The sequence below is a fragment of the Poromitra crassiceps genome, assembly GCF_964638095.1.
Source record: "Poromitra crassiceps genome assembly, chromosome: 20".
NCBI lineage: Eukaryota > Metazoa > Chordata > Actinopteri > Beryciformes > Melamphaidae > Poromitra > Poromitra crassiceps.
In genome coordinates this window covers 28,669,647-28,696,864 of record NC_139637.1, presented here as the reverse complement: position 1 = coordinate 28,696,864, position 27,218 = coordinate 28,669,647, and the positions used below count along the sequence as shown (strand labels likewise).

The 27,218-nt window shown below is 41.4% G+C and overlaps 1 protein-coding gene across 1 annotated transcript in view; it reads right to left on the bottom strand.

Annotated features, from left to right (window-relative positions):
* vps13d (vacuolar protein sorting 13 homolog D) overlaps positions 1-27,218 on the bottom strand; it is a gene marked incomplete at its 5' end in the record, with an annotated part of 162,147 nt that overhangs the window by 127,058 nt on the left and 7,871 nt on the right. The window contains 15 exons of the mRNA XM_083657137.1: positions 51-183; positions 268-398; positions 4,263-4,430; positions 4,853-4,907; positions 5,018-5,148; positions 5,441-5,623; positions 5,960-6,143; positions 7,527-7,628; positions 9,849-10,017; positions 10,735-10,835; positions 11,650-11,820; positions 12,972-13,076; positions 14,141-14,257; positions 15,828-15,908; positions 17,080-17,270. Coding sequence (XP_083513263.1) covers positions 51-183; positions 268-398; positions 4,263-4,430; positions 4,853-4,907; positions 5,018-5,148; positions 5,441-5,623; positions 5,960-6,143; positions 7,527-7,628; positions 9,849-10,017; positions 10,735-10,835; positions 11,650-11,820; positions 12,972-13,076; positions 14,141-14,257; positions 15,828-15,908; positions 17,080-17,270 — 2,022 coding nt within the window. The remainder of the gene's footprint in view (positions 1-50; positions 184-267; positions 399-4,262; positions 4,431-4,852; positions 4,908-5,017; positions 5,149-5,440; positions 5,624-5,959; positions 6,144-7,526; positions 7,629-9,848; positions 10,018-10,734; positions 10,836-11,649; positions 11,821-12,971; positions 13,077-14,140; positions 14,258-15,827; positions 15,909-17,079; positions 17,271-27,218) is intronic.

Here is a 27,218-nt window from a genome sequence, read left to right as displayed (position 1 = left end):
ATCCCATTTGTACATAATCTTTATCACTTTCTGGTGAGAGGTAATTTTACCTTGAGAGTTGGTAAGGAGAATCCTCCCCAAATCAACGACGACTAGCATAGGGTCCTCTGATTGAAAGTCATCCGGGAAAATCACCTGAGGTGCACAGATGTCCAGTTTCATGGTCCAGCGCTTGCTGTTTTCCTACAAAGGCAAACATAGCAATGGGACTTGGACATAATTTAATTGCCAATAATCTTGTTACACCATCCATTGAATCGTTCTTACAATGAACTCTCCCACGAGCAGCTGATCAATGGTTTGTCTGATCTCTGCCTTGGTCTGCATCTTCAGTTTGTTGTACTGCCTTCTAGCAGCCTCTGCCACTCTCAGCTCCAACTCTGACTGATATCCAAAACCTGGGAAATAAGTAAATCAGTTTAAAATAAAATGATCTGCTGATCATTTATGAAATCGAGGGCAAACATTGGTAAACGAGTAATTACTTTAGCAGTGAGTCGTTAGTGGTAAATAGCTCCAATGGTGTGAGTTGCATTACTTTGGCATGGTTCTCACCTTTTCCTGGGACAATGTCAATTGTAATCTCTAGAATTTGTCTTCCACTATTGATGTGACTGTTGTGCTGCATACTTGCACTAAGTCAAATTGCTTGTTTGTAATCTGATTACTTACTGTGGCTTTTAAAGTGAATCTTGAATCAATATACCTACCGTAAAACTTTTCATTGGGGATTTTATTTTTTATTTTGTTTTTTGTTTAAATTTGTCTTTATTTTTTGCCTAATTTTTCTATGGAAGGCATCTTAACACATTGAATGCCAGCCATGTTTTCATTCCTGTAGGTAAGTTGTGCCAGGGGTGTTTTTGACGATTCTGGCTCATTTTTGAACAGACGAGGATTCTTTTCTGTTAAGAATTCATGAACACCAATCATCTAAAAATAACTAATAGAATGTGTGCTTTCTCTGTCTAAAAGAGTTAGTTTGCAGAGTTAGTAGTTATGTAGATATTAGCCGTTGAGTACAGCATGGTTTCAGCGTCTGGAAATTTATTCAGAGATAAATGGCTTTTTGTGAAACAGTCACTTTAACCATTCATTTTTGGCATCAGTAAGACCGTCAGACATTCTAAACAATAGTTTTGAACAGTAATTTCCTCCATAACAACAGGAAACACCCCTCTCATTCAAACTCCTCCCTCCGTGTGTCTTCTCCTCCTTCCTCCTGGCTGTACAGCGGGCGTGTCAGAAGCGCTTTTGCTGCTGCCTGCCTGTGTGCCTGCCTGCCTGCTTGCCTGCGTGCGGACGCTCCTTGTGCGAGTCAAGATGGGCCGGGGAATGCGTGGGCGATGGGCAGATGTTGATTCTGGCCTTTCTGAGGTGTTTCAAAGTGTGTTTCACCTATGATCTATTTTGCAAATCGCTCTCCGCTCTCTGTGTGCTGCTGCCGGTGCGCGGCCGCTCTCAGGCAAGACAAGTCTTGAATGGATTACTGTAAAATCGCCACGGCATTTCCTTGAACGGCTTGGTCCCGCGGCAGTTTTTTCTTTGATTTCGGTCGTCTGGGGGAGCACTGTCAACACTTAGTGGGTCGGTAAAATAGATTATACACATTATCTTGCTCCAATAGTGATCTCGAAGATGTAAAAGTTGTTGATTGATGTCCCACCGTCAAAAAAAATAAATGTTTATGTAAGACGAGTTATTTCGGCTCTGGCACTTAAGCGTTGGATTATGTAAGACGAATTATTTCGGCTATGGCACTTAAGGTGTTAAATTCTCAATTCCATCCATGACTCGTATCACAGAAACTATAGGGCCCAACCTTAATGCTGCCATCAGCCTGTCACTTGGCCAGACCCCATCAAAAGATACTTGCCACAGGGCCTAACAACTTTTCTGGGGAAAACCCTGCAATGTATGCCAAAAAATTCACAAGAATTCAATTTCTTCTGATTTTTACATCAAAATCCAACCATCTTGTCTTCATTTAAAACAAAATCTACAGTTTGCTTACATCAGCATGTACATAAATGTAAATAAATTTAACTGACTACTTTCTCCCTCTGCTCAGACTCAGAGGCACTGCAGCAGGGCACTCGACCAATCTCTCAACATTCAGTCCCTCGTCCCAGACATGCTCACTTTTCAACGGTCAAAACAAACTGCTCCAAACGCTATGTCCCGCCTCTCTTCCCTGTTTCACTCGGAGTTGTCACGATAAGGAAGTCACAAACTGTGCAAATGGTGTTTAAGCTCAACTTTAAGCAAATCTCATCCGCACTGTTCATTTGTTTCTGCTATTTTATAATATGTAATACTGCAAGATATGAGGAAGTGTGAGATGAGTATGTGATAAATCTGCCTTGTTTTCTAAAATACCTTTGTGCCGTTTTCCCCCACGGCCGACTGTATCTATGCTTAGACCCCACCCCCCCCATATATGATGCAGACATTGACTGATGGACATGATTTCTGTTATACAGATGGAGAGACTCAGGTCCCTGAGGACCAACTCGCTTGGGAGGTTCTCAACTATCTGGGAAGCGTTTCTGGCCCACTTTGACGAGGTCAGGAATGACAGGTGACTGAGGTTGGGGGTGATGGTTGGCTTGCCCGGCTGGTGTCTTGTGGACCCCATGCGTGAGATCCCAACCACTTTATCTATTACATACATAAGCGCCTTGAGCAGCTGGTAGCACCACATTGCAATGTTCAATGTCAATGATGCATGTTTCTTCTTTTTGTTTTTTTGTTTTTCCATGTGTCTGAGCCTGTCTGTCTTGTATTGTTTCATACAAAATTGAAAATAAAATACTGAAAAAAAAATATATATGATGCAGACATCAGCTGTAACACAAACAGCAATGGCAAAATTCATGATCGCCACAATCCTACTCCTGAGCACTAACAAAATGTACGCTCACTAGAGATGCGCGGGCTGCAGTTATCACCGCGCTGCCCGCGGGGTGGATCATAAAAATAAACATTCTGATTAATAGCGGATGGGTTGCAGGCGGGTGAAATGATGTACCATTCATGAGGAACATTAATATTAATTATGTTATCTAGTCTATGAACGTATTTTAAGCTTAATTTTTCGTCAGGCACATGCTAGCCACCTATGTTAGCCGCCTATTGTTAGATGACAAGGACCCAAGGCACTGGGGCAGTAGTAAACAAATAGCCACGCGATGGGATGCCTTCTTTCTTAACTCCTTATATGGTCAATGATGTCACCAGAAAACAGGAGTCTCCACTGAAGAGAAGATGCAACGCGCTAGTATTATTTTCCCATATAGCTCAATCCATTCTTGATCTAAACTTAAAGCTATAGTGTTAGCCTAGTATGCTACAGTACATTAGGGGTGGGAATCGCTGAGTAGCTCACGATACGATATCGTCACGATACTTGGCCCTCGATAACGATATTATCACGATACAGCGATACTGTGATAATCGATATATTGGAAGACGATACATCACGATACCTGTGTAACTGAAGAGAAAAAAATACCCCTAAAAGGCAAGAAGCAGGTATTATGTATTTATTAGCAGAATTGACATGAACTCTCTCAGAGTTCACTCACTCACTCATACCATTTTCGATACCACGGAGGAAAAGTTACACATTAAGTCTTTTTATTATTATTATTAAAACAAGAAAACCTATTTAACCTACCTACCTATATAATTTCTAAAAGTAGATATTAATGATCAAACATTTCCATTCATGTAGCCTACAGTATTTATGTTTTTGTTTCAACTACAAACATAAATAAACGTCAACTTGAAACTATGTTTCAACTACCACACACAGCATAATATTTTAGCCTGTTTATTTAAAAAAAAAAAAAAAAAAAAAAATTAAATAAACATATCGATACTTGGTGCCAGTGTATCGATAACGTATCGCAAGTGGAAATATCGCGATACCGTGAGTATCGATATTTTGTCCCACCCCTACAGTACATGCGCAAGTGCTGGACTGTATTATAATACAGCATGGAAGTTTATTTGGAGTGGACTGCAGCGATCGCACCGACGGCAGCAGAAACAGTAAGTTCATCTCCCCAAATCGCTCATTCATAGCGTTGTGAAATGTCGGGTGCACAGCGGGCGGGGATCTATAAATAGTACTAAATAATTAGCGCGGATTAATGGCTGGCGGACAGCTCATGCATACACGTGGATTAGGGTGGCTCATCTCTAATGCTCACACATCAGGAGAGGGCTGCACATTTCAATATTTGTCATTGATTTACCTGAAGTGTGGACCCGTCCTTTGTAGAAGAACTCAGTGACTTTCTTGATGGCTTGAGGGTTGTAGATGATGTTCAGCGGACTCGTGTTCACTTCCAGTCTCCTCTCAAACTGACACCTCACAGGGTTCCGCTCATAGATCATCTCAAACACGGGCGGGGCTGAAGACTCTGCCAAACAAAAAGCCTTCACTTTAGCTTGGTGGGGAGAGGGCCCGCCGCTACTCCTACACCCAGCTAACCCTGACTGTTTAAAAGAACAAAATATATATATATTTATACTATATCTATCTTATGTGTTATTTATGTATATTTATATACACACAGTTGTTTAAGTAAGTCATTAGCAAAAGCATTCACAAGGGTTAAACAAGCAGATATGGTCTCGTAAGAATTCATATCATGGGGGCGGGTGAGGGCACGCTGCAGCCGAGCTGCGGGCGAGCCCGCGCAGTGGCCGAGCTGCGCATGCAAGCTGCAGGGCAAGCTCAATGAGCTACAGGGCGGGCGAGGCCGCGCAGCAGCTGAGCTAGCACAGCAGATAGATCGATAGATCGATAGATAGAAAGAAAGAAAGAAAACAGAAATCTCACCTGAGCTACTGCTGGACTGCTCAAAAGGCTGGTTAATGGCGACAACAACTTTGTCCTACAACAGTGCATGGAGAGTTAAAAGATATGATAAGTCATTTTGATCATGTTCATTTGGATATCCACGTAGTGAGGATGGACATGTCTGTGAACTCCCTGGCTGCTCACCGTTTTGGGTGACACCAGGACAGGGAAGATGGTGCCTTGAGTGGTCAGGTCTCTGAGGAACAAACCCCCCAGCTCAACAGACAGCAGGGAGGACTCTGAGCGAGGGAGAGACTCAACTATCACCTTCACCCCTGTGGAAACATACTTCAAGTCAACTATCACCTTCACCCCTGTGGAAACATACTTCAAGTCAACTATCACCTTCAGTTCACCCCTGTGGAAACATGGTTAAAGTCAAGTCACATTTGAATTATTTGAATTATTATACATGCAGTATGTGAATTCCTGAACAGGTGGAACTTTTCCCCCCACAACAATCAATGAAGTCTACATGACAATTTGGAACTAACAGCAAAGCGAGGGACAAACAACATAGATAGAAGCTGACAGTGAGGAACCTTCCCACATCTCCACACAGTGTACCTGAGAATTCTAGTTGGATAACGCCGCTCTCGGTGAGGGCGCCTCCCCTGCGGTCCTGGTGGCAGAGGGTCACTGCACCCTTCTCCAGTAAGAACTCCAGCCGGGCAAACAGATGGTCTCTCCTGGTGAACGTGTTCAGTGTCTGAGAGTCCTCCAATGGGTCAAACAAGTCCTCTGTCTCCGCTGAGCAGAGATGGGAAGAGTACACACATTCTTTACTGAAGTAGAAGTACAGTTTCTTGTGTAATAAAAAGTAAAAGCAGAAGTAATGATTCAACGTATTCACTCGAGTAAAAGTGAAAAAGAAGTATGTAAGTAAGACGAAATCCGTTGCCCGATTGTTGAGAATTCTGATAGCGAATTCTGAGGGACATCTTTCGGCGTGTGTAGTTTATGCAAATAGCATAGCACAGAATTGGATGGCGTGCGACTATTAACCAGCGCCAGGGGGGCTTTCAGGAGAACATCAGCTGTTAAACAGGTAGAAACACTGACTGGAGGTGTGCTTTCAGGTCTCACCCAGTAGATCCCAGTCGGCGGGGCCTGGTAGGAGCTCCTCGGGGACCTCCTGTGTGTCTCCATACCAGCCTCCCCAGCCAGGGAACCAGGACTGCAGGTACTGGATCATCCCAGAGCTGCCACTCTTTGGAATGGCGGTTGAGGGTGAACAGGGCGGAGGGTCACTGATAGGCTCTCGCACACTCTGGGAGCAGAGAAAGAGGTGATGTTAAAACTGGGTGGAAATAAGACGAGAGTTAATAACAATAGACTCTGCAGCACACCAGTTTCATGCTCTGTATTGGAGCTATGTTAAATTGCGTCATAAAATTAAAATCTTAAAAAAGGCGTGTCCTTGACAAACGGGCATATATATTTGTTAGCAGCCGTTCTAACAACTATTTTTGACAAGAAGATCCCAGACAATCGTCTGGGAGCCGAGACTAACAAGCGAAATTACCAAATATAGACGTAGTGGTTTAAAGTTGCTGATCGTAGACAGAATTCATGTGTCAGTTTAAGAGCAAGTATAAAGCAAGGCATTCTTAACAGGACTTTAAAGGACCAGTTCACCCAAAAATGAAAATTCTGTAATCATCTCGTCCCCCTCATGCCAGTTGAAATGCAGGTGAAGTTTGTCCATATAACACACAGGCCAGCACAACTTGAGAGAAAACCAGTCACCATTGACTTCAGTACAGGACAACTGAATTCAATGGTGACTGGTTTTCTCTCAGACTGAATGTTCATGTTTGGGTGAACTGTTCCTTTAACAGATAAGCAGTTTTTTGTCAGGCAGGTGGTTGCCTCCGTGCCCTCTGGCTCCTTTGGGCTCACAAAGACCTTGGACAGTAAAGCAGGTGGACTCTGAAGAAGACGCAGTGCGCGTCGAAACGTCAGTTTTGTACCTTTATTAAATTTATTTAAGTGACTTTGTGTGCTCCAGCTCACTCATTGGGTTAGTCCTTTTGGAAGTGGCCCATTGACCTGTTTACATTGTTTTGTCCTGTTCTGAGAGCACCGACCTCCCTCTGTGGAGGGGTTGAAGCGCAGGAGATTCCTTCTACAGTAAAGCAGGTGTGTTTAATGCCCTGTTAAGCTGTAGGCCAGTGGTTCCCAACCGTGTGGGGTCGCCTGATTTTTCTTTTTTTTATTACACCAGATTTAAAACTACAGAAGAGGATTATGGCCACATGACATTAAAGTCAGAATTCTCAGGAGAATTTACTAAATTCTGAGTTTAAAGACAGAATTCTGAGATTAAAGTCAGAATTCTAGGAAAAGTCAGAATTCGGAGGAAAAAGTCAGTATTCTGAGCTTAAGTCAGCATTCTGATTTTAATGTCAGAATTCAGAGAATTCAAAAAATTCAGATTACAGTAATCCCAGAAGATATTAAAGTCGGAACTTTAATACAACATTCAATCCCAGAATGTAGTAGTATTACAGAGCAGTACAAATAGTATTACAAACAAAATTAATTAATTAATGTCTGGCGTCCCTAGATATTTGTGACATCAAAGTGGGTTTATACGCCCAAAAAAGGTTGGGAGCCCCTGCTGTGGGCTGTATAAATCATCATGGCTTGCCTCTGCGATCTCTTCCTGCTTTCGGAAGCAGTCGTGGACAATTTCTCGAAGACTCTGTAGCTCCTCCAACGTCTGCTCATCCTCCACTCTGTCCAGCTCGTCCTGCAATTTAAACAGCAGGTCAGCAAAGCAAACACAACCACACAACCACACAGGAGGCTTTCATAGTGCGTGCAGGCTTTCCCACAGTTTAGGAAAATGCAGAGAATTCTGCATAGTATAGCTTTAAAGCTGCATTCAGCGATGTTTTTGTGTTCAAATAAGTGTTAAATGGCTCTATATTCTGTTCTGGAACCCCCAATCCCCCGCTGTCCTCTATCGGATAAAGATTGTTGTCGACCTCCCACTATCCAATCAGAGAAATGTTCTTGGAAACGGAAGGTCAGATCGCGATGCCTTTTACAAGACTATATGTATTTTTTCACCCCGAATCCAAAGCCACCATCCGTGAGTCTTTATAGCTGCTTTCACACATGTTTGGAATTCAGGAGTTATCTAGAGGCCATACGGCTGGCTGTCATGTGTGAATGTCTGCATGCGGCTCATGCGCGCTCCCGCGGAGCCTCGTCCTAGCCGGAGGGAAGTGTACCCCCAGCCGTAGTCGCAGAAGCGTATTGTCCCCCCCCCCCCCCCCCCCCTCCAGAGCTCCGTGAGCTCGTGAGTGCATGAGGACAGAGACGATCGTGACAGATTATTATTATATAAATAGTCGAACATGAGCGAGCAAAAAACACATGCCATTTGGTTTCCAAATGAAGCTCAAAACTGCTCCGTGTGCGACAGCCAACATGTTGTGGATTGCTGGATTGAAAGGCTCATGGCTCTGATCTGATTTCATGTCTGCTTCGCACAGCAGCACACACATTTAATAAGCATTTTTGGACGCGAGGGTCGTCCCGCTTCCCAGTATTGGACATCGCTAGGTAGGGTATCTGGATCTGGTTGCGTTCATGTCTTTGATTTAACGTTTACACAGCGTTCGTGCAAATTCCAAGTAGCGTCAAGTCAGGCAGTATAAAACGAAAACTTCCGGATATAACCTTCGCAATAATGGCAATTAAATAAAGTAAATGCACGTGTAATGTTTTTTTGTGTGTGTTTCGAAAGATACAGAACGGAGATAAACTGGAAGAATATCTGCTCCCTTCGAAAAGTCAATTTTAACCCGTAGTGAGTCGACATTCTGATTTTTTGTTACTAAGTAATACAACATTTATTTTATTTTGAAGGTAAAAACGTCTAGCTTCCTGTATTCTGTATAATTCTAGTAGGTTTGAGGCATTTTAGGACTGAACATAGCAAAGACCTGTTTTGTTTGTACTGCTTGCGACTCGAGGAAATCGATGCATCTGGGCGTGAGTTGTAGGGTTGTTTAATTAATTACTTGCTAACCTTATGCGCAAACGATTATATGCCGTGAACGTTAGGCAGTTATCGCCCATTATGTATTTTTAGTTTTCACAACTGTGTGGTCATGCCCAAATTCCCCCACCCCCGCCGCCCGCCCCCTCTCTACTTTACAAACTCTGCGGAGGTGCTACTCATGTGTGAATGCAACATGCCTCATGTGTGAAAGGGTACACTTCACCTATCATCCGGGGCAGGCTCAGTGGGGGGCAACCCTGACCTGATCCGGAGTTCATGTGTGAAAGTGGCTTATGAGTGACAGTTGCAGAGATACGTCCACCCTGCCTGCAGGACTACAGGAGAGAAATAGAGGACAGCGGGGGGTTGGGGGTCCCAAGTCACTGACCAAACACTCTATTTCAGTGATTGCTGTCAGAATATAGAGCTATTTAACACTTATTTTAACGCAAAAACATCGCTGATTGCAGCTTTAAATCTTTGTTGTTGTTTTTAACTATACATCCAAAAATGTTTCATTCAGCAGAACTAACGTTGGTGAGTCCAGCTCTCTCTTGATTGACCATTCACTCACTGCTGTTTAGGAGACTCTTTTTTTCTGTGCTCAAGACTGGATGGGTCATTCCTGTGTGAAGAGGGTTTCCTGCCAGTGTCCATGCCAGCACAATTTAACTTGGGTAAATAAGGGGAATCTACACCATCAGGGATGCAAAGTCATGGAGAGTGAAAAAGGTGACGGACACCAGGGCAGACATATCAGAAACCCTCCTATTTTGGGATGAAAAAGGTGACTGTCACCTAAAGGTGACTAGTTTGCGTCCCTGCAGCTAATGACTCGGTTACAGCCTCACTTTGTGATTTAGGCTGAGAAGATGCCTGCGTTTTTACATACAAATCTTCCCCAGTGCAACTTTACATGCATGTCCTTGATATGAAATGGAATAGTGTTGTAAGTACCTCTTCATGAGGGGTGAGTGGGCCTCCCTTGAGCCTTGTGAAGTAGAGGTGGGTGTAGATCCGGGCGTCTCGCGCCCGCTTTAGGGCAAAGTCCCAACTGCCCCGCCGTCGCTGCTCCCGAATCTCACTTAAGTTGGCCTCAATGGCAAAGATCCACCACTGCCGGCAGCTGGAAGCACAAAGCATGGACATACATTATGTTATAGGCAGCTGGAAGCACAAAGCATGGACATACATTATGTTATCGGCCCAAATGCAATATTTCCTTCACACTCTGGGTTACTTTTTTGACTTTATATATAGGAGGAGTGTCACTGAGAGCAATAGAGACACTGCGGAACGCGTCATCATTCAGAAACCACACCCAACATGGGGGAATCACAAAGGACCAACTATCGTGCCAACTTCTAGCAAAACAAACCGTGGCTAACCGGGCGAACAAAGGAACTCTCGTCAGATACAGATAGTTTTGCAGATACAGTATCTAGGAGGAACTGGCTAGTGTCAAATAATGAGACGTTGTGTGCGTTTACTTCATTCATTTGAACTGCGAACGAGACGTGAGCTGATCACGTTTGTCTGCTGACTTTCTGCTTCCTGAAACTCCCCCCAAATCCTGGCGTTCAGCGGTGGTTCGGCACACAAATGCTGCATCAGGTATCAATGGGTTAACTAGCATGATTCGTGACATCACGAATCCTGGAGCCAATCACTATCCAGCATTCAGTAGTTAAATCCCCAACACATTCTCACTCCCATCTCGTCTCGTCATCATACAGTATAGTGCTGATCAGAACCCCGATCCCAAACAACTAATCGAGAAAATAATCGACGGACTAATCAACAACGTAAATAATGGTTAGTTGCAGCCCTAGTCTGAACTTACTTCCCAGTAATAGGGACTTTGGGCCTCCACTTTCGGTAGAGCATCTCTCTCTCCCGGCGGTCCAGCTCTTTGAGGAAAGCCATGATCTGTTGGTACTGGATCTGATGGGATACAGGCAGGACAGACATGGTCACACAGTCACTTGCTCTGCCTGAACGCACCTGTTCAATTGTGTGACACCTGCTAATCAGCAGGCAGTTGCCAGTTTGGTGTAAATCACAAGTTTCATCACGATACAATATTACATAGATTATTTGACAACGATACAATCTTTGCTCATATCACAAAGTCTGCCACAATATATCAATTAAATTCAGGGTTCTGTGATTAATATGAGATGATATGCTCAATTAACACAATCAGCGCAATAGCTACAAAATGTAATACCTCTCAAATGGCAATACAGACTTTGTTATACTTTTTAAGGGTCTTAATTTTACCTAAATTGATTTATCAACTTTTAATACTTTTCCAAGACCCCACAGATACCCTGATGATAAGAAATAAAGAGAAGACACATTTCTGACAGAAAGTGCATGCAACTCGAGGTGTAAAGCCCTAACCGTACCCATAGAACCCATTCTCATTCAGATATCTTGAGGTGAGAGGTCAAGGGACTCCTTTGAGGATGGCCATGGCACTTTTTCCCTCACCAGAATCTTGCCTAAATTTGGACGGTATTTAGCCCCATTCCTGACAAGCTAGGTTGACATGGCCGCTGGTCCCAATGGATTCCTTAGGTCTTCTAGTTTGATGTGATATGATTTGGTATACAAACACGCAAGCTTTAAATATGAACCCACCACAGCCTCTGAAAGCGGATTTGCCTCGTTATACCTCACAAATAGGACCTGTAAAAGGAAATTAGCATCTTTAGCATCCTAGCACAAGCGGTTATGACGACGTGTTACAAACCTGTGACAGGCGTAAGGACATGGGTTCCAGCTGAACTTGCCCTGTGATTCGTGGGGTGTGGCGGGACCTCAGGGGCTCCTTGGAGGCGTTTCTTCTGAGCAGCACCGAGGCACACACTGGCTCAAAGATGTACTGATGCTCGCGGCTCTGCATACACTTGGTCATTGCCTCCTGCACATGAACCAAACAGTACAAACGTCAATCTAGCACTGCAGGGTTCCCACACATTTTAATGGATGAAAGTCCAACTTTTCAAGGATCCAAATTGAATGTCATGTGAGGTGGTGACTCTGAATCAATAATTATTACTACACTGGATAAATAGGATCTCTTTGGATTTTAGTGCGTGAGAGTCACATTACATGGAAGGTAATGAAATAAGACGTGAATTTTCCATAAAAATATATAAAATACCAGAAGTCTGTCACGCCTCTTTTCTTGTCTTGGGGGGCGGGTGTTAACCACTTTTCAAGAGTTGTGTTCCAGATGTAGATACATCGTATCTATGGCTGGCTAGTACAAGACCAGGGTTAGGCTGTTATGAGCACACCACTCAACTACTGGTTGTGAAGAGACTTCTGCTCTGTAAGCTGTTTTGGTTTTCGTGCAGGATCAGTCAATTTTCTCGGTTATGGATATAGACTGGTTATAGACCGTTTCAACTTGACAAAATAAACATTCTAAATTGGCCCTAGCCTTACTTCCTGTTGCATTGTTTGCTAATACAATGACTAACAGGAAATAAACATGTGTCCAAACTAGCAACAGAATTCCAGTGAAACGGTCTATACAGGGTTCAAACACATTTCATTGATGACATTTCAAAACCTTTCCATGACTTTTCAAGGATCCATAATAGAATTTCCATGTAATGTGTGGCAGTGACTCTGAATCAATATCAAAAATTATTACTACCCTCGACAAATAGGACAGACCTCTTAATTGGATTTTAGTTGCTGTGTCACATTACCTTGAAGCTATTGAAATAAAAACACACATTTTCCATAAAAACCTTAATATAAAATACAAGAAGCACTAAAAGTGACACATATTAGAGCTATGTTAGGTCAACAGCTACAGAAAACAAATTTGCCATTATGTTACATTATGTGGAAGATTATCCACAGAAGATTACTCGATTTTACTAATTCGATGACTTTTCCAGGCCTGGAAAATAACATTTTGAAATTGCATGACTTTTGCAGATTTTCCATAACCGTGGGAAATCTTTGTCTATAATTAAGCCTAATCCTTGTCTAATGAGAAAGTTGCTATGCTTTATGATTCCATCTGGTTTGTAATAGTTGCTGTTGCTGTGTGACCTGGATCTGGTTTGCAGGCAGGTTTCCCAGCATGCAGCACTCGGTGTCCCAGTACACACTGAAGTCTCCGATCTCCAGCTGCTTCTGTCGGAGGAGCTTCTGGACCTGCCGGCAGGACAAAAGCATCTGTTAGCTAGCTCATGTAGAGCAGCCGGGACACTTCAGTGCAAACAGCCCTAGCAGTAGTGTTCATTTGGCCGTCTATTTATTCATTTTGTCTTAGTCTTAGTCCTGTGTCAAATAGAGCTGCCGAAAATAATCGATTCAGAGATGCATCGCGATGCTTAATAGGACGATTCTGAATCGATTAACAAATATCAAAAATCGATTATTAAAAAAAAAATATATATATAGGTATATATATATATATAATCAAATAAAATAGAATGTAAGTACATGCAGTTGTTTATTTTAATTATGGATCATAATACAATGCAATTCCAAATGCACTTTTATTTTAAAAGTAGCCACACAGTGAGAAAAAAGAAAGTGAGAAAAAATAAATCATGTATTGCGGAAAAAGTGATGCATCGATTGAAGATGCATCGTATAATCGAATCGAATCGAATCGTAGACTTGTATAATCGAATCGTATCGAATCGTGAGATCAGTGAAGATGCACAGCTCTAGTGTCAAATGTCCTTGTTAGTTTTTATCATATTTAGTCAACCTCATCCGGTTTTTATTTTGTCAAGTTTTTAGTCGACTAAAAGTCTGAGTCTTTTAGTCTCAACTTAGTAAAAGAAAACCGTAACTATTGTTTCTTTAGAATGTCCAAACTCATTGGCAAGATCTATTAATCTGTTATTATGGAATGGTATTAAGATCTGAACGTGCAATACACAGACAGATTTAACTGTTTAACCTCTACTTCCTCTCTTCTGATTGGACCTCTTCCAAATTCGTCCCTCCCTAACATTTCAGTCTAGTTTTTATTTGTCGATGAAAATGTCAATAGATTTCCTCATCGTTTTTGTCATCACAACTTTGTTTTTATTTAGTTAATGCAGTGCCTGCTGTCATATCACATCACACATCTTTCAACTTTCCTAATACCCAAAAAGCAAGAACAAGAAAAAGCATAATAATAAAAGAATAAAGGTAACTTAATTATCATGAGGTTCTTATTTCTTAATCTGGATTGTGAATTGCAGCTATAAATAACTTACCGGTTCTTTGGGGGAGTTTTGAGCGGACACATTGTTGATGCAAACCCCAAAGGAGAATGGTTTCTCTGGGTTGGAGAAGTCATCCTCGAATCGTAGGTGCACATCTTGGATTTTCAGCTACAGACATAAGCCAGGCAATCAAAGTTCAGTCTGTTGCTAAACAAGTGTCTGTGTGTAACAGTGTTTTCCTGTCAAAGTTCAGTCTGTTGCTAAACAAGTGTCCGTGTGTAACAGTGTGTTCCTGTTAGACAGCTAAGTGTCCGTGTGTAACAGTGTGTTCCTGTTAGACAGCTAAGTGTCCGTGTGTAACAGTGTGTTCCTGTTAGACGGCTAAGTGTCCGTGTGTAACAGTGTGTTCCTGTTAGACAGCTAAGTGTCCGTGTGTAACAGTGTGTTCCTGTTAGACAGCTAAGTGTCCGTGTGTAACAGTGTGTTCCTGTTAGACGGCTAAGTGTCCGTGTGTAACAGTGTGTTTCTGTTAGACAGCTAAGTGTCCGTGTGTAACAGTGTGTTCCTGTTAGACGGCTAAGTGTCCGTGTGTAACAGTGTGTTTCTGTTAGACAGCTAAGTGTCCGTGTGTAACAGTGTGTTTCTGTTAGACAGCTAAGTGTCCGTGTGTAACAGTGTGTTCCTGTTAGACGGCTAAGTGTCCGTGTGTAACAGTGTGTTCCTGTTAGACGGCTAAGTGTCCGTGTGTAACAGTGTGTTCCTGTTAGACAGCTAAGTGTCCGTGTGTAACAGTGTGTTCCTGTTAGACGGCTAAGTGTCCGTGTGTAACAGTGTGTTCCTGTTAGACGGCTAAGTGTCCGTGTGTAACAGTGTGTTCCTGTTAGACAGCTAAGTGTCCGTGTGTAACAGTGTGTTCCTGTTAGACGGCTAAGTGTCCGTGTGTAACAGTGTGTTCCTGTTAGACGGCTAAGTGTCCGTGTGTAACAGTGTGTTCCTGTTAGACGGCTAAGTGTCCGTGTGTAACAGTGTGTTCCTGTTAGACGGCTAAGTGTCCGTGTGTAACAGTGTGTTCCTGTTAGACTGCATGTGTAACAGTGTGTTCCTGTTAGACTGCGTGTGTAACAGTGTGTTCCTGTTAGACTGCATGTGTAACAGTGTGTTCCTGTTAGACTGCGTGTGTAACAGTGTGTTCCTGTTAAACAGCGTGTGTAACAGTGTGTTCCTGTTAAACAGCGTGTGTAACAGTGTGTTCCTGTTAAACAGCGTGTGTAACAGTGTGTTCCTGTTAGAAGGCATGTGTAACAGTGTGTTCCTGTTAAACAGCGTGTGTAACAGTGTGTTCCTGTTAAACAGCGTGTGTAACAGTGTGTTCCTGTTAGAAGGCATGTGTAACAGTGTGTTCCTGTTAAACAGCGTGTGTAACAGTGTGTTCCTGTTAGAAGGCATGTGTAACAGTGTGTTCCTGTTAAACAGCGTGTGTAACAGTGTGTTCCTGTTAAACAGCGTATGTAACAGTGTGTTCCTGTTAAACAGCGTGTGTAACAGTGTGTTCCTGTTAAACAGCGTGTGTAACAGTGTGTTCCTGTTAGAAGGCATGTGTAACAGTGTGTTCCTGTTAAACAGCGTGTGTAACAGTGTGTTCCTGTTAAACAGCGTGTGTAACAGTGTGTTCCTGTTAGAACAGTGCGTAACAGTGTGTTCCTGTTAAACAGCGTGTGTAACAGTGTGTTCCTGTTACCTCTATGTTCTCCACGATCCTGGTGACCACCGAGGCAGTGACAGAGTACCAGTAAGACTCTCCTCTCTGTTCACACTCGCTCTGGGGGAGGCATAGCCAACAGATCAGATTATAGTTAAGTAAAAATAAACTGAAAACTTACACTAGATGTGTGTGTGTGTGTGTGGGGGGGGGGGGGGGGGTTGACTGGGGGGGGAAAAGGGAAAAAATAAAAAAAATAAAACATTTTCGGTGACTGGAAAAAAAATAGACTTAAAAAAACTAACTGAAACAGTACTGTGTACATACAAAACGTATATATACTTAAACTTATATATATATATATATATATATATATACATACACACAGAAAATGACTGGAGTTTTGGTCTTTGTTAATTTGGTCAAATGTGTCAACACAACTAGCACGATATGTTTGAGACTGGGATGTCTGCATGACTGTGAGTCAATTGCACAAAGTGTTGTGTTCGTATTGTAATACCCATTTTCAACTTCTGAAATCTGCCCCTGACAAATACTCCCCATATTATAATAAAAACTAGAACTAAAACTAAACAACTACCGTAAATCTAAATTGAAAGGAGCTGCAAACGAGCAGCCTGGAAACTAACTGAAGCTAAACTGAAATGAAAACAAAAATAAAAAACAAAATAAAAATAAAAACGAAAATACTAAACTGTAATAACTCCGGAACAGCTATCACTTAGGCAGCATTTTAGATTGAAAACGATTTTTTTTAATTATTATTATTTATTTATTTTTCTTCTTTTTTGCTAGACTTACCATTACAACAACTTATTCGACGTGGATGAAAATACTCATATTAAACTTGACAATGTAGTCTTGAATCTTATAGTCCATCCATATAAGATCTATACTAGCACAGAATGTCTGGACACATTTGTATATCCTGGCAGGGACTTAAAGAGCGTGGTGCATTAAAAAAAATTACATGTAGGGCCATGATTAGTATGAAAATACCCAAATAAACAAAAAGTTTTTTATATGGTTGTTGAGGACCCTGAAACTCCCTGATTATGCAACAGCCCTATGCAAAACCAGAACCCCTTGTACACAGTGAGAGAGGAAGACATTGAAGCAAATATCAGGGTTCATTGAGAAAAACAAAACAAGCACACACACACACACACACACACACACACACACACACACACACACAGTATAATTTGCAATAGGTCTTTCGAAAAATACAACTGAGAAAGTAGCGCATCTCCAGCGCTCATCCACCTACTTTCCATTTGTCCTCGAGGGCCTTGAGGAGGCGTTGCTTGCGCTCTCTCTCCTCCTGGCGCTCCCTCTGCTGGTCGTACTCCTGCGGGCGGGCGGGGCCGATGATCAGGTTGAGCTGGGACATGGAGATGAGCCATGGGTCACTGTGAGGCCGGTAGAAGGGGATCTGCAGCGTGATCTTTCCAATGAAGCCTAGAGAAAGACAACAGGATCAAAGCAGCTCAAAATGGATCTGCAGCCTGATCAGGGCTGGACGCTTACCATTTTCCCAAGGAGCACATGTGCTCCTAATGCCTACCCCACACTACAGGATTTTCAAATCCTTGAAGATTATAAAAATCTTGAGAGCCCACACACTACAGGACAGAGAGAGCCGATTTTTTAACATTTCAATCTTGTGACACACACACAATCGCGTCTGTTCAAACGCAACCCCACACACTAGAAGATTATGCCGAAGATTCACATTGGAAGCAGGGCTCGACGTTAACTTTTAAAATGCCTATTCAGTGTGCGCACGGGGTGTAGTAGTAGTAATAATGATAATAATAATAATAATAATAATAATAATAATAATAATAATAATAATAATACATTTGTGTCATTTCGTTTTCTAAACAAATCTTATTTTTTGTTTTTATAATGCATTTGCACTGAAAGGATTTGTTTAACTAATATTTGCGCGGACAGCCGCGTCCATTCGGGGTGTAGGCCTACTGTGCACGGCCAGGCGAAAACCGTCTGTAGGTGCCTTGTGGAGGGGCGCGTCTGCTGATTAATTTTGACTCACTTTTCCGTGCGGACACTCGCCGATGCGGGAAGCTATGAGACCTAAGCGCTTGTTGTAGGCTACATGCTTTGCAGTATAGCATTAGTTTTCCGTCCCGTTCAAAGACGCACGGGTATTTCACCTCGATGACAATTTCCTCGTTCTTTGTTTCTGTGCGGGGCTGCGGGTGGACGCGGACCAGTTTATTTTGCGAAAAACTAATGGAAACGCAGCTACTACTGGCTCTCTGCTCAAGATGCAATCGCCTGTCGGGTTGTAAATATCTAACATGTTAGATATGGCCGATTCACAATCGGGAAGAGGCAGTCTTCCCGATTGTGAATCTTTGAACCCCACACACTACAGGATCATTTGGGAAGATTATCTGCCCGACGCGCTTCAAATCGGGAGCACCCCCGAGAAAATCGGGAGGGGGGAATCTTGGCCATAATCTTGCAAATTATCCTGTAGTGTGGGGTAGGCATAAGTTGAAAAAGTTAGGCACACATGTGCTCCTAAGTTGAAAAGGTTAGGCACACATGTACTCCTAAGTTGAAAGAGTTAGGACCAAATGTGCTCCTACGTTGAAAAAGTTAGGCGCACATGAAGAATTTTAAGGGGGCAATGAAAATTTGATACAGAACTATATAGCATGTATTCAATAGGATTCTATTCATATCTGATACGTTACAATTACCGTAAGTTTAATTCAATTCAAAGTATTGTCATGATGTGATATGCATTTCCTACCAGAATGGCTCAATGCAGCTCATTGGCTAATTGTTGTCATTTAATCATAATAACCCTTTATTTAGTCATCTGTTTGCCTAACAATATGCCCATACTGTACATACTACTTAAAAACAACATTTTTATAATTTTTCAATGTAACTGGGTCCATTTATAGTACCTTTCACCAAAAATAACACCTACTCCTAAATATGGGGAAAGAGAGATGACATGACTACTCAAGTGAAGAGGTGAGCTATTCCCAATCCCAACAGAGTTCTATTAGCAACGTATGACTGGAACAAGCGCAGCATCAGCCATGCCAACCCAGTTTCAAAGATGTTCTATGAAAACAGCATGGTCACTCAGTAGCTGAGCTGAGACCTAAAAGAATCTAAATAGAGCAGACACCAGCATCAGCAGTAAGGAGAAGGCCATTAGTAACGTTAACTAGGGACGTTTCTGTGCTGCGAAGAGCTCCAACACCCCACTGGAAAGATGTTGATGATTTTAGGGCTGACCCCAATATTCCACTTTTCAGATATCCGTTCGTTGGGTTCGGTTTTCAATTTTGCAATTTGGATATCCTCTTTTTAACGAGTAAACAGGAACACCAGGCACTGCTGGTATCCATACGAGGGATGGGCAACGATTTTCGAATTTTCGAATAATCGTTTTTATTATCAAGATCGACTTTTATTATTGAAAGTTGAAAATGGTTTACTGACAATCTTGTCTTAAAAAGTATGTTTTCCATTGTTTTTACTCATGCCTGTCTCTTCATTTGTGACTCGCAAAAAAAATAAAAGAATAAAATAGGGGTGGGTGAATTTTGATGAAAAATCGACTTTGGCCCAGTGAATTTCGACTAGTGTTTTTGCTAGAAATGCCCATCCCTAATCCATACTGTTGCAAATGAGTATTGTATGTGTTTCAAAGTTGTAGTATTGATACTTATCCATACCTGTTGCAAATGAGTGTTGTGTCTGTTCAAAATATTTAGTATCGGTACTTATCTCTACTTTTGACATATACAGTGTAGATAGATAGATAGATAGATAGATAGATAGATAGATAGATAGATAGATAGATAGATAGATAGATAGATAGGTATGTAAGCATGTGTTCATATGCGGATGACATGAGGGGCCCCTGGGCCTGGATACATAAAGGGCCCCCCCTCACAGCGCACATGCGGACAATTAAGGTCAGAATAATAACTAAGACTCTGGGCCAAGTTTATCTATCGGGCGAGTGCCAGGGGGCACCAGCCAATTTGCCTTGTTGGGGGGGCACCACACATTCAAATGCATTTCTTTATAAGCTTTGTCATATTTTCTTTATTAGGCCTACTCTGCAGCCGAAATTAATCTTCAATACTAAAAGAATATATGCATCATGAGAAAGAATTGTGGTTGTGTGATTGGTGCCCCCCCCCCCCCCATCCCCTCCATCACATTTTAATGTGTCCAGTTCAAGCATTTTGTGTGATGAGAGAAAACATGTTCACCAGAGGAACTGCTAAGAAAAGGTAGGCTGGAAACTACTTCCCCCAAGTGCGCTCACCACAGTCAGGCTTTTCTTAACCCTGCCTGTTTACTGTGGGTGAGAGATCTTCACAATTTAAAGATCTCTGTCTCTCACCTTGTCACTAACTGTAGACTAAGGTTGAGAGATCGTTTTCACAACGTAAAAGAGAAGAACGAACTGGTCGAGTTGATGCTTCTTGAAAGGTTTTCTCTTTGAACTGGACGTGCAGTTTGTGAAGCTTATAACAAGGATAATAACGGACAGCCTATGCATTGCAATATATTCAGTTGGCCGCACTGATCTGATGACGGTCTGAAAAAATAAATTACAGAGCAGTAATAATTTGGTGGCTTAAACAACTGAGTTGGTTAGTTTTTACAGCAACTTTGCTGGCTGGCAGTGTTCAGACCTTCGAGCCAATCACAGTGCTTAAAAAAGCGAGGCCCACCCAATGAGCAAGCTGGGCACAGTTTAGTCTGAGGCATGGAGCTGACTGATTGTGTTGGGAAATAATCAACAAGGATGGCTGGTTGTCTGGCTGATTGTGGTGAGCTGGTCTGGACTAAAGTCCAGGTTCAGCCCATTGACTCAATGTGCTGCTGCTTTCACCTTCTGCAGGACCCACTGACACATCACCTCACCTGAAGTGACTGCTTGCTACAGTTATTGAGCTTGCCTTTAGTGGTATGGAGCCTTCCTTGTCTGTGGTGCTGAAGTTGCATTAGATCTCTGTGTAATGTTTGTTTTAAGTCATGATCTGTAATGGTTTAGCAAGATGTCTTTGATAAGAGTTGCATTCAAATTTAATACAGTATTTCTGTGTAAAGCCTAAAATGGCATTTGTAGGCTCAAGTCAATGTATGGTGTAATTTGTTGTTTGGTAGCTACATTGTCTTACATTGTCTGCTGTATGTGTGTGTTCAGTTGAGCCTCTATTGTTTAAATGAACGTAAATGTAAGCCTTTTATTGGCATAGTACATTTCACTTTTTTGCTTGTCAAATTGACAAAGGAGTGTACCGGTACTTCAAGTGACGTCACCCTATAGGGCAGCACACTGTGTTCATGCTGTTAAGACATACATTCACCTGCATCTCATTAGGATTTACAGCACAGCCACCTGAACACTCAAAGCCACCAGCACAATAACAAGAAATACATTCACCTCACAGGACTTAAGTGCAGCTACACTCAATTAAAGGCAAAAGCACAATATCCCTCTAATTGTCCATAAACACAGGGAGTTCCCCAAGCCCCGCCAGCCGGCTATTTCTCCGCCTACTGGCCTCTGGCCAACCGGCTACTTTATACACTGTGTAAAAAAAATAAAAAAATAAAATGACAGTGCATCTGAACGCAACATGCAAGATACCCGCTGAATAAGTGTCCAAATGTTCATGTCATTCTGGCCAATACTGCACTTCTGTTATAACATTTCAGTGTGGAATATGGAATATCTTTCAATAATTTTTATGACTAAATGGCTAAAAGTAATCTCATGTGTAAGAAATTACTGTTCTACATTGAAGTAAAAATGTAAATACCGGTAATTAACTTGTTAGTTTTGGACTTATTTAGCTTCAAGAGTGCACACAGGCTTTGAGAATCCCGGGCCACTTACTGATACTTATGCTTAAATTAACCCACTCATATTCTGGTTTATTTCAAGAAAAACAATTTGGCTAGTGGAAATTCTAATTGGCTGGTAACTTCTAGCAGCCATATTGGCAGGTGGTCAAACAAGTTAATTTCAAGCCCTGCAGGGAGAGCAGGTGGTGACATACTGTAGGAGTGAGTGAGAAAAGGATCAAATATTGGTGTTAAGACTGAATAATGACATCACAACTGTTATTCCTCTAAACCTGACTTCAAATGCCCCTTCAAATGCCAGTGCCATTCGGCCCCCAACCCTCAGCAAAATCTGGCCCTCTGGTGGCGAGGACATTTCTTTTGTGGTCCTCTCTATCATCAAAGTTCCTGGGTTACGGCATGACAATAGTTGTTCGGCCCCCGGCAACAATCTGGGTTTCTCATGTGGCCCCCCATGAAAAATAATTGCCCACCCCTGATCTAGCCTCTTAAATTGGTTCTCAAAGTGAACCAGATTCATGCATTTTAGTTTAAAATGTACACATTTTTCTTACAGGGGGCATGTATGTATGTATGTATGTATGTATGTATGTATGTACGTATGTACGTACGTATTCCTAGCCCTCTACATACATACATACATACAGTACATACATACATACTGTACATACATACATACTGTACATACAGTACATACATACATACATACATACATACATACATATATACATACATACATACAATTTTGTAGCACACTGCAGGTGGCAGTAAAACACATGCTTTACTGGTCAAAATTCAATTTAAATTTTTGGTCATATTCACATATTCACCGACTTACATTCCCCAAGATCCTCAGCGGTAGCCGGTTGTCGACTTCCTGTTTAAATTCGTTTCACTAGCAAGGAGGTGCGCGCCGCTGTCAAAGAGTGGGAACGTATGGCTTATTTTATCCAAAATTGCTCAAAATAGAGTTGTGTGGTTGCATAGAGGTGAATGTCAATTCACTCGTACTGTACGGGCTTATTTTAGCCGAAATGGCTAAAAATAGCATGTGGTTGCATAGCAGCCGCTTTTGTTTTGAAGGCTAAATGTCCAAACCGGAACTCTTATTTGGTCATTGAATGTAGCTTTAGCGGTCTCTCTCTTTCAAGATTCAAGATATTGTCACTCTGTTGTACAATTAGACACGTGTGAAATGATTGTGCTGGGGGGCTCCATTACAAGACATAGGTAGGTACAAAGTCACAACAATTATTATGATTATTTTCAGTCTATTTCTCTATGAACGGTGCTGGACGGAAACAGGCAACCAGCAGCTGGAAACAGGGAGGGAGGGTGTCATCGAAGCGCCCACTGTCGCAACATGAAACTCTGAATAGATAGGGATATTAGGGATGGTATTGTTATCTATCTGTCTGTCTGTCTGTCTGTCTGTCTGTCTGTCTGCCTGTCTGCCTGTCTGTCTGTCTGTCTGTCTGTCTGTCTGTCTGTCTGTTTGCTTTCAAGGCACACTGGTGCTCCGATCGCATCCAAAATTTGCCAAACACTTTTCAGGGTCTGGGATTGATCTGTTGCAAAAAAAGAAAAAAGAACTACACCCACAGGGGGCAATACAATGATATTTTACGTTTATAGAGAGCCAAAGTGAATGTCACTTCCTGATTCAGCATGGTACCAGAGATTTTCCGCCATTTATCTTCCCATAGACATTTCGTAAAATTCGTATAAAAATAGTTGTATTTAGTCAACCCCAAACGGTTCAGCTATATTTAGAAACAGGAGATCACATAACATTTAACTCAGACCAAAACGTAAAAACAATTGCGGATTTAAAGAAAATATTTTTCTGATTTTTTTTTTAAGTTTTGGTCCGAGTGAAAATGTTCTATGGTCTCTCTCTATTCTTTATGCTTCCTTTTTCTCCTCCTCACTCGCACACCTTATCTACACACCTTATCTACACACCTTATCTACACACCTTATCTACACAGTCTCTAATCCTGTCCTCACTCTCATTTTGACATCATCACATGCCTCCCCTGCTTTCCAACGATGATGTCATTGATGGCATTAATGCTGACATCACTGATCACATCACAATTGCTCAAGTGACATCACTGATGACATCACTCACTGATGACAAACTGCCTATGGTCGCCATCAAAGGAGCTCACCTGTGTGATTTTGGGGACAGATCTCTCTGCTTTGTTCAGCTCAACAGTCCTGGTCAACTGAGGGCCTGGTCTGACCAGGAGGGCTATGCTTTAAACATCCAATCCTTCAAAGAGACGAGGTCAGCGGGTAGCGCGGTGCAAAGGTCAAATGGAAAACATTGAGCGATATTAAGGATGATGTCATAAGCACTGATGATGTCATGTCATGCCCCACAATCACCAAGTGATGTCATACCCAGTGATGATGTGGACATGGCATGAGTTGACATGACTTGAGTCACAACCCCCCGAAAAAGTGCGCCAATGGCGCATCATCCCCAGAGTCTCTCCACCCTAGAAAAGTACGCTTGATTTCTAGTTTCTATAATCATTCAGTCATTTACTATAGGATAACTGCTGTGTTTCTATAATCATTCAGTCATTTACTATAGGATAACTGTGTTTCTATAGTCATTCAGTCATTTACTATAGGATAACTGTGTTTCTATAATCATTCAGTCATTTACTATAGGATAACTGCTGTGTTTCTATAATCATTCAGTCATTTACTATAGGATAACTGCTGTGTTTCTATAATCATTCAGTCATTTACTATAGGATAACTGTGTTTCTATAATCATTCAGTCATTTACTATAGGATAACTGCTGTGTTTCTATAATCATTCAGTCATTTACTATAGGATAACTGCTGTGTTTCTATAGTCATTCAGTCATTTACTATAGGATAACTGTGTTTCTATAATCATTCAGTCATTTACTATAGGATAACTGCTGTGTTTCTATAGTCATTCAGTCATTTACTATAGGATAACTGCTGTGTTTCTATAATCATTCAGTCATTTACTATAGGATAACTGCTGTGTTTCTATAGTCATTCAGTCATTTACTATAGGATAACTGCTGTGTTTCTATAGTCATTCAGTCATTTACTATAGGATAACTGCTGTGTTTCTATAATCATTCAGTCATTTACTATAGGATAACTGCTGTGTTTCTATAATCATTCAGTCATTTACTATAGGATAACTGTGTTTCTATAATCATTCAGTCATTTACTATAGGATAACTGCTGTGTTTCTATAGTCATTCAGTCATTTACTATAGGATAACTGTGTTTCTATAGTCATTCAGTTATTTACTATAGGATAACTATGTTTCTATAGTCATTCAGTCATTTACTATAGGATAACTGCTGTGTTTCTATAATCATTCAGTCATTTACTATAGGATAACTGCTGTGTGTCTATAATCATTCAGTCATTTACTATAGGATAACTGCTGTGTGTCTATAATCATTCAGTCATTTACTATAGGATAACTGCTGTGTGTCTATAATCATTCAGTCATTTACTATAGGATAACTGCTGTGTTTCTATAGTCATTCAGTCATTTACTATAGGATAACTCCTGTGTTTCTATAGTCATTCAGTCATTTACTATAGGATAACTGCTGTGTGTCTATAATCATTCAGTCATTTACTATAGGATAACTGCTGTGTGTCTATAATCATTCAGTCATTTACTATAGGATAACTGCTGTGTTTCTATAGTCATTCAGTCATTTACTATAGGATAACTGCTGTGTTTCTATCATTCAGTCATTTACTATAGGATAACTGCTGTGTTTCTATAGTCATTCAGTCAATTACGACGTGATTCCAAGCATGCATGACAAAGTATGCTGCTCCCATATCTTTACATTGAAGCATGTCACTAAACAAGAAAATCCTGATTGACTTTGTTAGCATCCGCTGTATAGACCAAACAGGCCCTCGAGCTGCCTGCAGCACAGACACACACACATGCTGACACAGTGTCAGGAGAAAAACAGCAAGCTGAGATTCCATTGACTATCCTTGGATCCAAATCACTTCACTTGTTTGTCTCACTCACTCACCCAAATATGGTGCAGGAGAGCAGAAGTCAAAATAATTTAGCTGATAATGTCATAAAAATGAATTTTGGAATCCACTCTGCTACCAGTTTGTCGTGGAGCGTGACCCGATTCGAGATCGAGTCTGACGCACATTTTCAGGACTTGTGACTCGCACACACTGATGACTCGGACTGACTTGCACTCAAGCATTCATGCATTCGAACTCGGAAGTTGGAGACAAGGACTCGGACCTATTTTGATAAAGATTGTTTTTTGGTGTCTTTTTGTCTTTCTTTTTATTTTATTTTTTTGTAATAGGCCCTAATAACATATTGATAGCAGGGATTCCGCTAGGACTTTTTCTGGCCGGCCAATGCAGCCAGTATCGTTCCAAAATTCCGGCCTCATAGAATATTTACCGGCCCAGTCAAAATGTATGAAAAATAAAAAGATCGAATTCATATTTTTTTAAATGCATAACATATTTGTAGCAAACATTTTAATTTTAAAATCATTTTTGTTGGCGTTTATTTCAAAATAATTATCTATGTACTGCGGTCTGTGCTTGCAGTCCAAGGGGAGCGAGGCGAGCCTCACCGCTCGTGAATTAAAGGAACACTCCGCCCATTTTCAACCAGCTTTGTATCATTAGAACATCAGTAGTATATCAGAAAACTGTAAACGGTTTTGAAGTCTGTCATTTCATTTGACAGTTATTGAGTGTTAAAGTGTGGACCAGTGACATCACTGGTCCACACTAACTCAAATTAATAAGTCATTAACTCAAATCAACTCTCAAACTGTAAATGTTTTGAAGTCACTCATCTAGTTTGACAGTTATTGAGAGTTGATTTGAGTTAATGAGTTATTAATTTGAGTTAGTGTGGACCAGTGATGTCACTGGTCCACACACACTCAATAACTGTCAAATTAAATGACAGACTTCAAAACCGTTTACAGTTTTCTGATATACTACTGATGTTCTAATGATACAAAGCTGGTTGAAAATGGGCAGAGTGTTCCTTTAATTACATTTACGATCGGAAATAATATTTAAACAGCAATAAAACACACAAAAACAAAGGCTATGATGCAATCATCCAAGAAATGTGTTTTATCGATATAAGGGCGACTTGGTGGCTTTATCAGTGTGTTTCATGTCACTTTGCTGTGGCGTTAAATGAGCAGCTGAGTGGTGCGTGCAGATGCTTTCAGATTGATAGAGCCTTTGGTGAAGCAGTTTTTCTTACCCACCTTTTCACATATGCTGCAGAACATTTGATCTTTAACATCCACATTTTCAGTCTAACCCATGAGAACTTCTCCTGCCATTCTGGGTTCAATCTTTGTTTTTTGTCTTTGGCGGTGGCGGCCGCAGTGTTTCTTCTTCTTCAGGAGGAGCTTGATGCTTTTCTGTCGTCTTTCTGGCCTCGGCTGAAGTAGCCTACTTGCATCATCATTACGTTTAGAAAA